Source organism: Furipterus horrens, unplaced genomic scaffold, assembly GCF_987537825.1.
Source record: "Furipterus horrens unplaced genomic scaffold, mFurHor1.1.pri manual_scaffold_13, whole genome shotgun sequence".
Taxonomy (NCBI): domain Eukaryota; kingdom Metazoa; phylum Chordata; class Mammalia; order Chiroptera; family Furipteridae; genus Furipterus; species Furipterus horrens.
The window spans coordinates 50,471,534-50,488,999 of NW_028327183.1; the positions used below are offsets into that span (position 1 = coordinate 50,471,534).

The following is a 17,466-nucleotide window of genomic DNA, read 5'->3' on the forward strand; positions in this document are numbered from 1 at the left end:
TTTGAACTGGCTGTTCCCTCTGCCTGGCTCACTGTTTTCCCCAAGTAGCTATGTGATTTGCTTCTTCCCCTCCTCCAGTCTCTACTCATCTTGCCATTGAGAACTTCTCTAACCATCCTGTTCTTGTATTTCTCCCCCCCGCCCCACCCCCAGGATGACTGCAGTTATTTTGTTGTCTGGGCTCTACATCTCTCTCATTGAACTGTGAGCTCTATGAGGGCAACACCTGGCCTGTCTTGTCCTCTGTGGGGCCCCTCTCACCCATAACAGCTCTCAGCACCCAATAGATGAGAAATCAATAATAGTTCATCTGTCGCCGAAATCAAGCATCCTTTTCTCTACCCAGAATACTTAATACCCAACGAGTTGCCTCAAGATCTCAAAGGCCTGGTAAAACCGCATTCAAATATGAACTCTAAGGACACCAGACCTTCAAACAGAATTAGAGTGAGCGGTGCAGATGGACAAGGGGATTAAAATACTCCACTCTTGCGCTGGGGGTTGTGGCTCAGTGGATTGAGTGTCAGCCTATGAACTAACTGAAAGGTCACTGGTTCGATTCTCAGTCAGGGCACGTGCCTGGGTTGCAGGCCCGGTCCCCATTTGGGGGCGTGCAAGAGGCAACCAATTGATGTTTCTCTCCCTCTCTTTCTCCTTCCCTCCCCTCTCTCTAAAAATGAATAAACAAAATCTTAAACAAATAAAACCCCTCCACTCTCTCTGTGTCTGAATCAGAAATGTGACCCTCCCTTCCCTAAGAGTAGGTCTTGAATGAACTTGAACTTGGTGGCAATCCTGGCTAGCTAGCTCCTTTGGAAAACTTCAGTATCATCCCACGGTTCTCCATCTATATTTGCTGGGCCCCTCCCTTCCCCCACCTCATGTTATAACAATGGTCTCAAAAACCATTGGGTGCTATGCTGTCCCCCTTCCACGAAGCGGTGGACTCCTTTGCCTGAGGTCACCTAGTTAGAAGGTGCAGGGCTGGGCCTAGAACCCCAAGAAGCCCGGCTCCAGAATCACGTGGAAGCACTGTGCTCTAAGCATCTTGTCTTGAGCCACAGTGAGTTCAAGGGACTTGCAGATTTCAAGGATCTTCAGAACTGACAACCCGCCAGGGGAACAGACATTGGCAAGTTGTGCTCCCATCTCCTTTGTTAATAACTCTTTTTTGTTCATCATGGCATGTGGGTTGTCATGGTGATGGGAGAAGACCACAGAAGCTACTAAAATGAAAGGAAGGTGAAAGCACCCGAAAGCATGCTTCTCGGAGGGCAAAGTTCACCAAGCCAGCCTGGTTTCTCTTTCCTACCACCTGGGACCCAAAAGGGAGGCAGCTGTGGCGAAGGAGGCCCCGGGTACCCAGAGCATCGGCCCTTCTGGCCTGTCTTGCCCACCACCAGCCCCTGCTCACCTCTGCCGCTGCAGGGAGGAGGTCCTTTCGGGGACGTAGCTGGCTCCCCCGTGGTGGCTGTCCCCGCTTCCCCCGCTGCCTCCCCGGGCCCAGGGCAGAGCGCCCCCAGCTGCCGAGGAACCCCCAAACTGCTGAAGCTTGGAGCTGAGTTCACTGATGATGCTGGCTTTTACTGTGGCCAAGGCTGAGGCCTGAGGCTGGGCCAGGGGCCCGGGCAGGGGCGGCGGGCCGGGGCCCTCCTCCCAGGGCAGCAGCTTCCGAGGCAGGGAGGAGGCGGATGGCAACGGCACTGGTGGGCCTTCCGGCTCTACAGCTACTGGACCCCCGGTCACACCTGCCGCCGAGGGTCCTGAACAACCACTCAGGGCCAACAGCCCATCGGTTCCAGCCCCTGTCACTGAGACGGTGGGGCTTGTGGGGGTGACGGGGTCGCGGAGACCGCCACCGGGGCCTGGCCGCAGGCCTCCACCGGCCCCCAGTGCCCGGCCCCGGAGCTTAGAAGGAGTCATGAGCTGGGGTGGGTATGGTGGCCCAGGCGTACCGCTCCCCCCGAAGGCCTGGCCGTCCAGGTAGGCCACGTACGTGTCCAGAAGCTCCGGTCCACCGGCCACACTGGCGACGCCGCCGCCGCCGCCCCCTGCACTGCCGCCGCCTTCAGCAGACAGGCTGCTCAGCGTGGACGCGCTGCTGATGGTCTCCAGAGGGTGGTCGCTGCTGCTCCTGCTGTCCACCTCCTCGATACCAGAATCCGTGCCGGGGGGAGGGTCTGGCCCCGGCTGCGGGGCAGGGGCGGCTGGGGCGGCCGGGGCTGGTGGGCCTGGCGGAGGGGCGTCCCCAGGGGCCGCGGGGGTCCCCTGGGTCAGCGTGGCCACCTCGCTGTCATACGAAGTCAAGCTGGATGCGGTGGAGTCCAGGGTGGGCGGGGCGGCAGCGACGGCGGGGGGCGGCACGGGGGGCAGCGGGGTGGTGGGGGTGGGCGGGTCCGGCAGCGGGTGCGGAGGCCCGGGGGTAAGGGGCGACTCCGGCTTCTCGAAGCTGTTGGAGAACTCCAGCGGTGGGGGCAGAGGCTCCACAAAGAGGAATTCGCCATCCTCCACGTCCACCGAGGGGGCCGGGGGCGGCAGGACGAGCAGGGGCAGCCCGTTCTCCTCACTGCCCCGCGGGGAGGTGGGCGAGGGGGGCACAGATCGGCGCGGGCTGGGCGGCGGCACCCCCGGGCCGTCCTCGGAGGCGGGGGTCCTCCCCCCCGCCCCACTGGCCCGGGGTTGGCAGTTCTCCAGGAACCGCACGTGTAAAGGCAGCCGCTCAGGTTCCTCGGGGGCTCCGGACCTCCAGGCCTTGCTCACCCCGGGGTGCGGGGCGGGGGGCTCAGGCCCCAGCTGCAGCAGGAGGGGCCCGACCCCGGGAGCTGTGGGGGGCAAGCGGTGCAGCAGGGAGCGCCGGGCAGCTGGCGGGCTGGCCGGAAGGGACTTCTCCTGGCTGCCCAGCCCTGCCCGGTACCCCAGCTCCCGGCGCGCGGGGTCCGGTGGGGACGCGCCCCAGAGGCGTAGCATCGGCTCGTGGTGGGCATGGTGCGGGGTGGGCGGCGGGGCCTCGTAGCGGGGCGATGGGGGCCTGGGAGGCGGCTGGGGGGCCCCGCCACCCTCCGAGGACTCCTTCAGCGCCCGCTCGCGGGCCGCCAGGGCCAGCCCGAGCGGGGAGGCTGGGTCCAGGGCCTTGCCGGTCAGCGGGTGGACCAGGGGCCGCGGCGGCAGGAAGCTGGTGAAGGCGCTGCTGCCCCCGCTGCTCCCGTAGGCGCGGTTGGCGGCCGCGTAGGCCCCGTAGGCGCCGCTGCCGGCGCCTGCAGACTCCAGCCGGAGGTAGGGCTCGGCGGAGAACATGCCTTCGTCGATGGATTTGGAGTGGCGCAGCCGGGGGCCGGGGGGCGCGCCCGCGCCCAGCACGCCGTCGCCGCCCTCCTCGTCGCCCGCGTCGGTGGAGAGGAAGAGCGTGGAGCGCCGGCGGGCTTCGTTCTGCCAGCCCCCTTCCCGGCGAGCCGCCCCCACCAGGGCCGCTCCGAACTGGCTGGTGAAGTCGAGGGTGGCCGGGCCGCTGGGCGAGGCGGGGGTGGGCACGGGCGACGGGGACGGCGGCACGGGCGACATGGCCGAGGCGGGGCTCGGCGCCGAGGAGCCGCCGGCGGCCTCCTGCTGGGCCGGGGGCTCGGCCTCGGTGCTGCTGCCCTGGCTGCTGCGGCCGCTGCTGCTGGTGGACGGAGCCTTGATAATGATGGTGGGGATGGGGATGGAGTTCTTCTCCGACGCGGCGGCCGCGGCCGGCGGCGGCTGCGGGGACGCGGGGGCCGTGGGCGAGGGCGCGGGCGGGAGGCCGCCGCCCTTCTGCGGCTCGCCTTCCACTTTGGTCTGCTTGACCAGCGGGCCCTTGCGCCCGCGGCCCGAGCGGGCGGGCACGTACATGGCCGCGCTGGCCGCCCGAGGGGGCAGCTGGAAGTAGCGCAGGGCCGGGGCCTGCGAGGGCCCGCCGGCCGCGCTGCCGTGGTGCGACGGGGACGGCGCTCCCGGGGTCGGGCTGGGCCCGCCGCCCCGCCAGCCGCGCAGGCTCGGCTGGGGCCCCAGAGCCAGTCGGGGTGGGGGGTCGTCGGGGGAGCCGCCCGTCTCCATCTCCGGGGGGTGAGGGGGGTGGGCGTGGTGGTGGTGGGGCTGGGGGGGCGCGGCGTGGTGGTGGTGGTGGTGGGGCGGGTGGTGGTGGGCGGAGGGCAAGGGTCCGCCGTGATACAGGCTCTTCTCCCGGCCCCCTATACGGGTGTCGGGAAGGGAGGGCCCGTCGAAGGAGGAGGGGGAAGAGGCAGGGAGGGGGCCCCCTGAGCCCGGGTTGAAGTGCCCTCCCCGAGGGGAGGGGGTGAGGCGGCCGGAGATGGAGGGCGCTGGAGGTGTGCTGTAAGGGGGCTCCGGCGGGGACGTGGTGGGAGGCGGGGGAATATCCTCCGAACCAGGCACAGACAGGCTGCGGCTGAACTTCATGGTTGGGGGTGCTAGATAGGGTCTCTCATCTTCTGCAGCCCCTGGGAAGACACAGAGGATCCAGGAGTGGGGCGGGGTGCGGGGGCGGGTGGGGGTCTCCCTGTGACCCTAGTCCATAGAACTACAATATCGGTAAAAAATAGTAATAATTGCAGCCCTATATGTAAGAAGACCTTCTCATGGGATGCCACCGCTATGGTAAATTCAAATCAGCTTGTGCTCTAAGTAGCACCGAAGAGCCAAGGAAGCAAAGGGATCTGCGGCGAAATTCAGCTGAACTTCCACCCACGGCCAGGAGGGGGCGCCATTTCCAATCTACGCACGACCACGGTATTGGTTAGCGGTGGTGGCTTGGGGTGAGCAAAAGTGGCTTGAGCCAGGAAGAGACCCCATGGTTATGGGCATAGTTACAGATTTCTTTTCATGGATAGGCAGTAATGAGATGCAATTAGCACATCAAACCCTGATGTCACAGATAGAACTGCTCAGGATGAGGCTAAGGTTTAAAAGAGGGAGCCGATGGACGACGTTATGTACATTTTTATAGGCGGCTGACATTACGTAAAGGATGAGATAGAGGCAGACCTCACAGACACGCAAGACACACACTGGTAGACTGTGGACACTGGAAGCTGAGGAAAAGCGAGATCCAACTAGCAAAGCAACTCGTAAGATTGGAGGAGGGGAGTCTTTTCCTTACTTATCAACATCAGGGCTCTGTCTTTGACCCTCTTCTCAAGCCTTTGGCTACTCCCTCCCTTGACCAGTGTCATGGCTTCATTTGCTGCTTCTCTGCTGAAGACCCCCACCTTTGCCTCCGGCCCAGTGTCCTCCCCTGAGCTCCAGGCTCCTATAGCTAAATGCCACATCCACTTCATGTCTCACTGGTATCTCAAACTCAGCAGATCCCCAGTTGAGCTCCTGATCTCATCCCACCCCTGGCCTCCCCCATCTTAACAAATGGCAGCTCAGTCCTACCTCAGGACCTTTGCACGGGCTGCTTCTGCTGCCTAGAATGCCTTACCTCTGGAGATTGTCTCCAAGTTTCAGCCCAAATCTGCCCCTTCCAGAATCTGTGATCTCTCTTATCCTACTCTACACTTTCTGTTTTCCCATAGCACTTACCACATGTACTGTACTATATAATTTTCTTGTTTCTTATATTTATAGTATGCTGTCTGTCTTTCCTTCATGTAAGCTTCAGGAGGCAGGAACCTTTAGTCTCTTTTGTTCACTGACAGACATATCCCCGACAGTCTAACCTGGCACATAGTAGTGCTCAAAAAAAACCATTTGTAGAGTGGATGAATGAATGAATGAGTTGAATGAATGAATGAATGAGTTGAGTATAAGAGAGAAGGAACCAGGGTCTGTGGTGAGGGCGACTCAACTATATCTGGGAAGAGCCAATAATCTACCCATTTTCTAGATGCAGAGCCCTAGGCCCAGAGACAGAAAGCCACCTGCCCCAGGTCACACAGCTGGGATGGGCAAGAGACAGGATTCAAAGCTAGGTTGGCCCAGCAGCAAAGCCTGAGCTCTTTGCCCAACTCCCTGGAACTGAGGCCACATATGGAAGTAGAAAGGAACATTTCCGAGCCCCCTTGCTCCTTCTGTGAACAGTCACCCTTCCAGCCTCCCCCTCCCCTGCCAGCAGCCTTCACCCCCTGCCCCCACTGACATACCAATAGATTTTTGCCGGAGCATCAGCCCAGGTCCTGGAGGCAGGTAAGAAGGACGGTCATAACTTGGCTGCGAGCGGTGATGGGGATCGAAGCTCGACTTGGGGGTGGCAGTCGGGGAGGAGAGAGAGAAAAGACAGCAGAGGAAGAACAGTCAGGGCAGGAAGACTCCTGCTTCCATGAGTGGCCAGCCCCTCTTCCACCTCCAAGCCTTTGCAGGCAGGGAGAGGGGCCTGGGGCGGGGGTTGAAGGGCATTCTGGTGGAGGGAAAGGTCTCCAGGTCTGGGTAGTGGGGGGAGAGAAGGGAAAAGGAAGATTTTTCAGTGCACCCTGTTGGCTCTGCTTGCCATGCTGATGGCTCCTTTCGGTACCTGTCTTCATTCCTGCTGTCACTGCCCAGGTCCAAGTCACCACCATGGCTTGCCTGGATGGCTGCAGTAGACCCTTCCCTTGTCTCCCTGCTGCCACCCTAACCCTCCCCCACACCCTCCTGGTCTGTTTTCCGCACAGGGTCAGAGGGATCTTTTCAAAAAGTAATTTAGGTCATGCTACTGCCCTGCTTCAAACCCTACAGTCACAGCCTGTATCAGTTAGAGAGGGATCTTAATTCCCAACTCTGGTCTTCAAGTTCCTCGGCTGCAGACAGTGCGCCCCCCACCCACCCAGGTCCCCTTGACCAGGATGCTGTGCCCATCCTCAGCTGCTGTGAAGAAGCTGACGAGCCCATTCAGTTCCATGTCCCCGCTTCTGGAAGCCACCAGCAGCCACTGACTGAGAGACAGGGAGGTCCAAGGCAGGACTGACTCCCCAGTGCAGCTGACACTGCAGAGCTCTCCCAGGGGTCAGGCTGAAGGTGGGCGCTGGCGGGGACCAGGCTTGCTGTCCTCTGCAGCCCATTCTGCCTCTCTCACTCCGTCACCAGTTCCCCCTTAGGTGGCAGGAGAATCCCCATCTAGGCTCCGACTGTAGGAGACCCAGACTCAGATACCCTGCATGATCTAGCCCCGACTGCATCTCCTTCCTGCTCCCTCTGGTCGCACCACGTCCCCTTCTCCCTGCTCCTCCATGGCCCCAAGGTCCATCTCTGCTTTGGGAGACCTCGATCTTCTCTCTGCAGTGGTTTCCTCCTGATTGTCACAGGTTCTTTCCGTCTTTAAGTTCTGCGCTCCACTGTCCCCTCCCGGTCACCGTCTACTGCATGGCCCTGTGCTGTTTTCTTCCTGGCAGTTTTCTCCATCTGAAACGATCTCGCTGACTTGCTTGTCTGTCTCCCGGCCTAGAACGTCAGCTCCCTGAAGGCACCAGGTGTTATCCTAGGTAACAGGGGGTACAGTCTTGGGGGCCCATGATCCTTTCAGGGGAAATGTTTTAATTTCTTTTAAAATCAGAAGGGAAAAAATATAATCAACCTGGATGTTATTCACCTTTGTACCAACACAGTCATAAAATACAGATTTTTTTAACTTTTTTTTTTTTTTAAAGGGGGTTGGGGCACATGAAGGCAAAACTGCCAGAGATCCACAGAAGTCATGGAAACTGGTTAAGTATGTCAGCCTTGTTGGTCTTGTCTGCTGGGTCCCAGTCCCTAAACAGGGCCCTATGCTCTGTAAGCTCATGTCAAATGAGCAAGAGCCTCAGAAAGAGCCAACATCAGGCATTGCTATTTGGAAGTTTCCCTTATATACGGCAGAATCCCATTCTACACAATCCTCCCCCAAATGTAAACTTTTGAAGAGAAGTGACCTTCATTGATTGGTTTGCTCCTACACCCCCAGGGCCCAGCAGCAGGCCAGCACATAGTAGGTGCTCAATAAATATTTGCAGAATGAAGGACTGATTGGGAGTGATGATATAAGCTCACAAGATAGGGGGGAGCACCCTGAAGGCAAACCCCCAGTCCTGTTCCTCTGAACATCCCCATGAACCACTAGCCGGGGGGCCCCAAGCAGGCATCAGGAAGTGTCTCATGAAGGCATGCCCGTTTGGCCTGGTTTACCCCATTCTGATCTCCTCTGAGCAGAATTCTCGGCTGCCAACTCTTCTTGACTTTGTTTCATATTTTCCTCAAACAGCCATTTCTCCCTAAGCCTCGGCCAAACATCCTGCTTGGTTTTCCATCCTGTCCTGCAGCTCATGAGGATCTGTGTGGTATCAGGGAGCTGAACCCCACAAAAGAGGAGAGATTGGGTGGTGAGGGTGAAGAGAGAGAGAGAGAGAGAGAGAGAGAGAGAGAAAGAAGTGAAAGGAGCCGTTCCTGTGCGAGCCACTTTGCTGGCTGTTTTATGTGTAAGTCCTCACTGAATCCTCAAACTCATGACTCAGGGTTGGTTACAGGCATGTTGACGATAGTGAAAGAGGCTGGGGATCAGCGGGGAAGGGCCGTGTTCCAGGCCAGCCAGCAAGTAGGGAGGAGGTTACAGAGCTCTTGTAGAGAACAGGCTGGAGGGACTAGAAAATGCTAAGATTAAGTAAGAGGGAAGAAGAAGGGTTAGAAAGAGCAAAGAAAAGGGGTGTGACCTGCCAGAAAGGATGTGGGGACCCCTGAGGGGCAGAAGCAGGCTGGGGGGGGGGGCAGGGCAAGGGGATCGCTGGGAGGAGGGAGGGAAGGTCTGGGAAGCGGCCTGCAGGAGGCCTGGGGTGGGCGAGGTGGGGGTCAGAGGGTCAAGGGAGGGCTCCGAGGGGCAGAGAAGGGGGCAGAGAGATAGAAGAGGAGTCACAATGACAGAGGCAGGTGCCCCTAACTGAAAAGGGCTCAGAGTGAAGAGAGAGGCAACAGATTTACAAACTGACAGAGGACACATCCAATTGGAAGGGAGGGATCAAATAACGGGTTAGCTTGACGTCCTGAGGCGTCAGAGTGGCAGAGGCGATGTCAGACTAACGGAGGAGCCATAACAGCTTCTGAGGAGGCGAACTGACTACTTGAGGGGCAGAGTGATTCAAGGTGGGCGCGGAGGACCTCCATCAGCAAACTGGGAGCACCTTCTCCTGCGCCTAGGAGGCAGCCAATCAGGGTGCGCCAGGTGCGCGTGACGTCACCAGCTGCCGGGCAGACTCCTCCCCAGCGAGTGGGCCGGAGGTCCAGCCTCCTGCTGTGCCATCTCGTGAGTGGTCTGTGGGTCTGGTGCCTCTGTGACAGAGTATGTGCTGGGGAAGTCGCGCCACGGAGACAGCCCTGAGAGGGGCCAGGGTGGAGAGAGAGGAGTGGGAGACAGGTGCAGAGACAGAGAGAGAGAGAGAGAGAGAGAGAGAGAGAGAGATGGGGGTGGGGGGGCGGGGCACAGAGACTCAGGTCCAGAAAGGGAAGAGACAGAGATTAAGAGACGGGAGGAAAGACAGAACAGCGACGGGAAGGAAAAGGGACGCGATGGAGACCCGAGGGACCCTGAAATGGGGCGGGCTGAGGCTGTACTGGGGTAAGACGGAGGCAGAGAATGCAACCCAGAGGCATGATAATCATAATCAGAGGGGAAACTGAGTCCAGAGAAAGGCTGAAAGCTGCACCCATACAAACACGGGGGGAGAGAGGATGGGCAGGGGACCCCTTGTGTGGGCAGGAGTGGGGAGTCAGTGACCAGGTAGCAGAGACATTTGTTGAGAAAGCCAAAGCCACACAGAGGAAAGAACAGGTGTTCAGACAGCAAAGTCCTGCCAGGAGACAGAACCCACGACGTGCCCTGACCTACAGTGGATCGGCCTGGGGTCTGTGTCCCCACTGTTGGCATTAGTGGGTCTCCCCCAACCCCATAGGTTTTATGCAGATGTGTGTCTCTTACGAAGGGCTGAAATCTCCCCATTCTGAAGTTTATAACAGTGGCCTCTCGTGCAATATTTTCCTCTTGCTCACCGTTGTGCAGGTCTGATAAAAGAGGCCCACTTGCCCCCAGTCTCGTGCAGAGGGGTTCAACAGGGAGACTGAAGAAGGGACAGAAATGGAAACAAATGGGAGATGGAGACACAGAGGACAAGGCCACACACCAAGACAGCCACAGAGAGGAGACGCAGGAATCTCAGGAAGGGGCCCCTGTGCTAACTCGGGGTGAGAAAGATCTGGATGGCTTGTGGGAAGGGAGAGAGAGAACCGCACATGAGAGGGGTACCTGGGGAAGGCCCAGAGGTAGGCCCCAAGAGGGAGGGAAAAGTAGGGGAGGCCCAACCGGGGCCTCGAGGACCTGGAGGGAAGGGAGGCCCCAAGGAAGCCCTCAGGTGAGTGGGGGCAGGCAGGAAGCTGCTGTTACTGTTGGGCAGCATTTGGGCCCATCTAGGGGTGTCTTTGGAGCTCAGATGGTGAATACTGTGAGGGTCAGGATCTTGTCCATCCTGTAACCCCAGTTCATGCAGAGGGGCTGGCACCCTGGCTGCCTGGCACTCCATGGGTGCTCTAGACAGTCACTGAATAAACACTCTAATCTGTTATAGGAGACTCCACACCACGCCCGATACACTACTGTGGGGTCTCCGGCGTGCATGAGCCACGACAGGGTCTCTACTTTGCTATTTGGTGGCCTTGGGTGCTCACTGTCTGTTGAGAACCTGCTGTGCTAGGAGTTGATCTTATTCATTCCTTGTAAGAACCAGCAGGACCGGCTTTTGTCCCATTTTACAGGACAGGGAACTGAGGTGCAGAGAAATTAAGTAGTGAGGTCCAAGTAAGTGAGAGGAAGTCGGGATTTAAAGGCAGGTCTGCACGGCTCTGTGGTGGCCCATGCTGTGATTCTTACACTGACCTTGGTGGTGGTGAGGGGTGGGCACAGGAGATGACCCCAACAGTCCCAAGGACCTCGAGTTCCTTGAGCAACCACTGTATACAGGGGTCTCTGTCAAGCCCTGAGAAGGGACAAGGACCCTCCACCTCTAAATCAGAAAGAAATTCTAGCAGTCTGGGTACAAAATGCCCCACCTGCATTTGGTTCTTGTAAAAGTACTAGGTCCTCTTTGAGTAGGCTCTGCACCAGGACAGGAGAACAGTGACATCTTTATTTTCACCGTCCTCCAACTAAAATGCAACATTTCCTCAATTAAAAATGTAGGCCACAAATCACGTTAGTGTCAGCAGGACCTGTGACTCTACCCCCAACAGAAATCACAGATATTTCCATATCTCATCGCAGTGGTTGCAGGTTCTCAAAATAGTGTTTTACGCTCCCTCTGTCTTGGATATTCGAGGAGTTAAGATTCACCACCCGATCTTGCTGGCTAACATGCTGACGAAAAGGAACTTATGTTACTATACTGCAAATTTGCTTTTTAAAAATATATTGATAGCTGCATTTCAGCGCAATTGGCTTCTTTTGTTACCTGATGTGTTTTCTTGTATGCCTCTATAAGCATAATTCTCGGCACTATGCTAGCCCACCACTGGGGTCCATGGCCCCTCCCCAGAAGCCAAAGAACCTAGTTTTTGAGTAAATGGTTTTCTTGGCCACCAGGTGGTTGATATGGCTGGTGAGAAGAGGGGTTCATAGAGCAGAGCCTGGGCAGAGAAGAAGGAAATGCTAAGAGAGAGATAGGGCCGAGTGTGACCTCTGGAGGGTGGAAGGAAGAGCTGGTGGCAGGGGGTGTTCCCATGAAGGGGCACATGTCAGTGGGGACGACAGCCAGGGAGGGACCATCAGGGCCCCACCAGAAGAACCAGTGCTGTGGCTGGACCATAGATCCAGTGGCCTGAGTTTCTGGGTTGAAATCCTGGCTCATTCTCAAAACCTCAATTTCCCCCCTGTAAGTGGGCTACCATGCGTACCTCACCAGATGATTCTAAGGCATGAATGACATGATCCATGTAAATAAAATGTGCTTTCTAAAATACTATCAATACCCGCTACAGCTAGCCTCTGTCGTAGGGTAAAGCAGACAGGGCCAAGACAGAGATCATAATTAATATTTTAGTAATGACCACTTGTTGAGCTCCCATTTAGTATGTGCTGGGCCTATGCCAGGGATCTCCGTCATGACATTGGCTTACCTTCCCTGAGAAGTGGGACAGAGATGGACAGGGAGGAGTGAACGTGAAGAGCAGGAATGGAGAGTGGAGTGAAGGGACGGGGGGTGGGGGGGGCAGGAGGGAGAGAATGAATGGGGGTGGGGCACAGTAGGAACAAGGAGGAAGAGGATGGGCAGAGAGGAAAGGAGGCCCCAGAGTGGGAAAAGAAGTGGGTCCCAGGAAGAGTGGCACCCCCAGGACTGGCATTAAATACAGGAGCTCAGAAAGTGTTCGCAAGGGAAGGGATGGGGCTCAAGGCTGGCATGTGCACCCACCGAGTTTCCTTCCCCCAGTTCCCCAGACCAGGTCACCTACCTCAGTGGCAAAGAAGCCTTTGGGCCTGTGTTTGCCCAGGGACGCAAGGCCACCAGGCCCAGGACCCTCGCTGGCACTGATGGTCTGCTGAGCTGCAGCCAGAATTTCATCCAGTTTATCTAGAGCGAGGCAGAAGCGGGGTGGAAACACAGCGAAGTAAAGATTGCTTGGGCCTCAAGCAGAGCCAGAGCTGCCGGGAGCCCACGCAGCGGTTTGTGAGACCCACAGAAGGACACCCGTCTCCATCCCGGTGGACAGGCAGGACCCAGCGATGGCAGGGGTGAGGTGGTGAACAGGACAGCTATCACAGGAGGTGGGAGCGCAGGCCAGAGGGCCGGGCTAAGGCTGGGTATGAGGGTCATCAGCGGACCAGAAGAGGGACAGAGCAGATAAGCAACGCCCGCCGTGGGGCGTCGGGTCAGGGGCCCCGGGTTGCCCGGAGAGCAGGGCGGGGCCATCTTACTGAGCGCCATCTGATACACGGTCCGCTTTTTCTCCATGCTGGGCACTGGCGCGGGCTGCTGCTCGTACTCTGTGGGCAAAGGATGCCGCTGTAGCCCAGGGGCGCCCCGGGGGGCGGGGCGGAGCGGGCTGGGCCCGTGGGCGTGGCCAGCAGGTGCGGGCCCGTGGGCGTGGCCAGCGGGCGCGCGCGAGCGCGAGAGGGGCAGTGAGGGGCCCGGACGGGGAGGGGCGAGTCCGCCGGCGGGATCGGGACGGGGGCCCTCCCGCCAGTCCTGTGCCCACTCACCACTCTTCTTCTTCCAGGGGGAGACTAGCCCGGGGGAGAGGCAGTAGAGGAGCCAAGAGTTAGGACTTCAGGGGGAGACGAGGGGCCCCCTGTCTGGAACGCCCGCCTCCCTTAGGGTCCCGGGGTGGGGACGCTCAGCTGCCTGACCCGCCTCTGACACCGGACCCCCAAGGTCCGCTTTGTCTCGGGGGAGCGGGCTGGCCTTCCTTTCTGTCAGTGGGGGTGGGAGCAACGAGTGGCGGGTGATGAAGAATAAGGGACAGATGGAGAGGGGGCGAGAAAGGAAACGGACCCTCAGAAAGGGACAGACAGACCCGGAGAGACCCCGACAGAGAGACAAACACGAGGACAGAGGCAAGTCTCGACTCTCAGACGCCCCTTCCGAGCGACACACACGCAGGCCAGAGAGAGCCTGGTCCACGGACTGGGGACGGGAGGAGGACGAGGACCCTTGGTCACTAACGACACTAACAGACTCGCGGCGGGTCCCCCCCCTCTGGCCCTCCCCTCGCAGCACCTGGCCCGGCAGCCCCAGGGGCTCACCCATCTCCTCCAGCTCCGAGGTCATGGACTTGGAACGCAGGGAGATGGCTGGGGGTGGGAGCCGCTTAGCTTGCTGGGGTGCTGAAAAGGGGACGGTGGGGGGTCAGGCATGGGGAGAAGCCCCGCGACCCTCTCCAACACCACCGCAGTGCTTCCAGAGCTCAGAAAACAGCCCCCACCAGCATGATGAACGCTCCCTGCCTCAGCTTCTCCCCAGAAAGGCCGCCCAAATGAGCAACCTTGAGGAAGGGAAGGCCCGCATTGGGCAGCGCTCCTAAGGGGCTTGGTCTGGGGGTGGGGCTGCCAGCATGGCCAATCAGCGGGGGTCACCTTTCTTATGGACGGCCTCATCCATGTCCGGGTGCCTGGTGACCATCACCACCTTGACCATCAGCGTGTTTCCTCCTTGGCGGATCATGTTCACCACCTGTCGGTGGCCGACCTTCACCACATTCTGCCCGTTCACCTGTGGCACAGATTCCCGCCCAATCACACTCAGTACACGAGGGAGGGGTGCTTTCGGCTTCAGAGTCCCCTGTGGGTAGCACCGTGGGCCACTCCTCCCTCTCTCCGACCCTCCCCACCACTCTCTTCCCTTGCAAGGCCCCAGCTCGTGGTTCCTATAACTCCTCTGACCTCAAGGTTGCGGGAGGGGCTGGGCCCACCCTGCTCACCCCGACTCCTCCTCTTTGTCCCCCTTGCAGAAAGAGAGAGAGAGAGAGAGAGAGAGAGAGAGAGAGAGAGAGAGAGAGAGAACCTGCATGTGTTAGGGGACAGCTCTGCCATCTTTTGAGATATTTCAGAAAGGCCTTAAGCCTGGTGCCAAAAGAGAACCTGGACTTGGGCAGCCAGATCCTGGCATGCATCACAGGGGGCCTTTGGATTTGTCACCAGGGTCCCAGGGAAGAGAGGGCTGTCTGTGGCAGGTGGCCCTGGGGCTGGGGCTTGGAAAGGCCCCTGGAGCCTGGGGCCAGGACGCACCTCGATGAGGAAGTCTCCCATGCGCAGTCCAGCACGCCATGCCACGCCACCCTCGTCCACCGACTCCAGATACTGCAGCGCCGGGAAGGCCGGGGTGGGGGTGAACTCCTCGATGGGGGTCTGCGCTGCAGATGGGAGGAGCCGGCGGGGTCGGAGGGGAGGGGGTGGAGAGGCCGAGCAGTGGATGGGGCTCAGACCCAAGTCACGGAGGCCTCACCGTAGCTGAGGGACCAGCACCCTGGGGTTGGGGTGGTGGGTGGGCTGGGGTCCCCTCCCCTGTCCATCCCCCTGGGTCAGTCAGCCACTGTCCCATCCCCTCCCGGCCGGCACTCACCCTTGGCCCCCCGGAGCACGAACCCAAACCCCTCACTGTCCTTCTTCTGCAGCAGAACTGTCTTCTCCTTAATGATGTAATCGCTGGGGGGGAGGGCAGGGAGGGACAGGGGTGGGGCGGGTGGAGAAGGAATCATGAGACATGGAGCCAGGCCCCACCAGCAAGCCGGTGGCCTGAGCCCCTGCTTCAGGACCATTCACCCCACCTAGGATCTTCCTCGCCCACTCTGGGAGTGAGCTCCGCTCCCAGCACCTCTGACGGGCCTCCCCCGCAGAGCTCAGAGTGCCTGCTCTCCCACTCACACTTTCCTCATTCATCCATCCGAGCATCCATCCACCCATCCATTCAGCAAGCGGTTACCAAGCCCACTGCGCAGCAGGCATGGATCCGGGGACGGAGAGGTCCACCGCCAGATCGTGAGACAGCCTGGCTCGAACCCCTGCTAACTGCTTCTTGTCTGTGACCTTGAGCCTACGACTTTGACCTTTGGGGTCTCTCTTTCCTCATCTATAAGAGCAGGCTCTACGTGACAGGTCACTGTGGTAGCAAAGTACATATAGTACTCAGCACTGTGCCCAGCACATCCTACACGCTCAGTAGAGTTCCTTCGCTGTCTCAGTCAAGTTCTTAAGTCAAGAGGATACGTGTACTTCACTGATATCCCTCCCAACTCTGACTATATATCTATATATATATATATATACACTACAGCAATACCTCCCCAGGTCCCCAAGCATATTGTAACATTGCTTATTCAGCACTGTCCAATATGGTGGCCACTAGCTGCATGTGGCTATTTATATGCAAATGAATTAACAATTCAACAGAAAAACTCAGTGCCTCAGTCTCACTAGCTATATTCCAAAGTGCCCAGTAGCCGCATGAGGCTGGTGGCTCCCACGCTGGGCAGGGCAGATGCGGAACATTTCATCGCGGAGGGAAGTTCTAGCGGGCCACGCTGACATCTGTATACCCTGGTATGCCTCAAACGCTTCTCCTGCACCCAGTGGGCAGATTCTAGCAAAAGGCAAACTGCCCGTGAACATGGCGATGCTTCTCAGGAAGGCCACCGCGCCTGCTAGCACATCGAGGGAATGCTCATACACCAGGCAACTCAGCGGATTCCGTGTACCTCAGTATCCACCCAGGCTCGCTCAGACGCAGCCGCCAGACCTTGACGTCACCGCCGTGTACCTCAATATTACGCACCTGTTCCATTCCAGGCACCCCAGTATACAGCAGGAATACCCAAACACCCTGGCTCCAACCCCGCTCCCTTCAGAGTGCCCGAGGACACCGAGATGAGCAGAACGCACGGCCGCTGCGACCCAGCACCCTGCAGTGACCGCTGAGACCCAGCGCATGCGCAGACCCCCTCAGCAGATTCCCATCATCTCCCCCAGCCCCAACACAACGCCAGTCATAGCGCGCATGCTCCTCGTGCACTCCAATTACCTACCCCCACAAATTCAGCAAGACAGCCCTCCTTGAATACTCCAGTATATTTCAGTAACAGCCCCACACATCCCAGTATGCTCCAATAATAACTCCCCCTCACTTTGATCTCAGTATATTCTCATAACACGCCCCCTGAACACATTCCAGCACACTCCAATAATACCTAATGTGCTCCTGCTGTATTCTGGCAACCTTGCTGCCCAGCCACACAAGCACCCTGTATAGTCCCACGACCCCCCCCCCCAAACTTCCACCGTTAAATCCATACATTTGTACCATAGCGACAGCGTTCTGCACATGCGTGGGTACGCCAGCCCTGCCCCAGCCCCCCCCATTATAACTCATGTGCTCAACAGCACGTGTCTGTACACAGAGACTCACCCCTGCCACCACCTTCGCTCAGAGTTCACCATGTCCAGCAAACACGACCCCATCATACCCACTATGTCTTCCTTTATATTCAGCCCAGAGATCAGCCACCTCTGTGGCTGGGTGGAGGGGGTGTGGGAAGAGGAGGAGGGAGGGGTTGAAAGGAGTGAGGGAGGGGAGGGGAGAAGGGGGGCCTAGAAGGTCCAACAGAGAGTGGATAGGGCCAACGGAAACTGGTTGGGAGGTCAGAGATGCCTGCTCCTGATCACGTGCTCTGTGACGCCCTTGTCCCCACCTTTGTCCCCACCACCTACCCTGACAACCTCCTCTGAACCCTCAGGCCCTCGCTAGCCTCATATCCTTTCCAGGTCTCGAGGGCCCCCCAGTAGCCGTGCCCTTCAGCTTCCTTTATTTCTCATTTATAGCCAATTTGCTTTCCTTTGTTCATGCCCTGAACCCCCACCTTCCCCATCTCTCCCCCCTGGCCCTGGAATCTCCCCCCTGATTATCCTGACACCCCATATATAAGCCTTCCCCAAGTCCCCCATTCTTCAAGATAATTCAAAAAAACTCCCACATCCATTACAAGCAAGGAAGAAGCGCTTGCTACGTGCGAGGCAAG

At 58.6% G+C, this 17,466-nt stretch overlaps 1 protein-coding gene across 2 annotated transcripts in view; it reads right to left on the minus strand.

Annotated features, from left to right (window-relative positions):
* The window catches only part of SHANK1 (SH3 and multiple ankyrin repeat domains 1), a 42,141-nt gene that overhangs the window by 3,588 nt on the left and 21,087 nt on the right, over positions 1-17,466 (minus strand). Inside the window, exons 14-22 of one of the 2 annotated variants that reach the window (XM_090261146.1) lie at positions 15,018-15,100; positions 14,684-14,808; positions 14,033-14,168; positions 13,703-13,783; positions 13,160-13,183; positions 12,875-12,943; positions 12,412-12,530; positions 6,120-6,216; positions 1,415-4,475 (exon numbers count right to left, since the gene is read on the minus strand). In XM_090261146.1, the coding sequence (XP_090117272.1) occupies positions 1,415-4,475; positions 6,120-6,216; positions 12,412-12,530; positions 12,875-12,943; positions 13,160-13,183; positions 13,703-13,783; positions 14,033-14,168; positions 14,684-14,808; positions 15,018-15,100 (3,795 nt within the window). The remainder of the gene's footprint in view (positions 1-1,414; positions 4,476-6,119; positions 6,217-12,411; positions 12,531-12,874; positions 12,944-13,159; positions 13,184-13,702; positions 13,784-14,032; positions 14,169-14,683; positions 14,809-15,017; positions 15,101-17,466) is intronic. The other variant, XM_090261147.1, reaches the window with a different exon arrangement.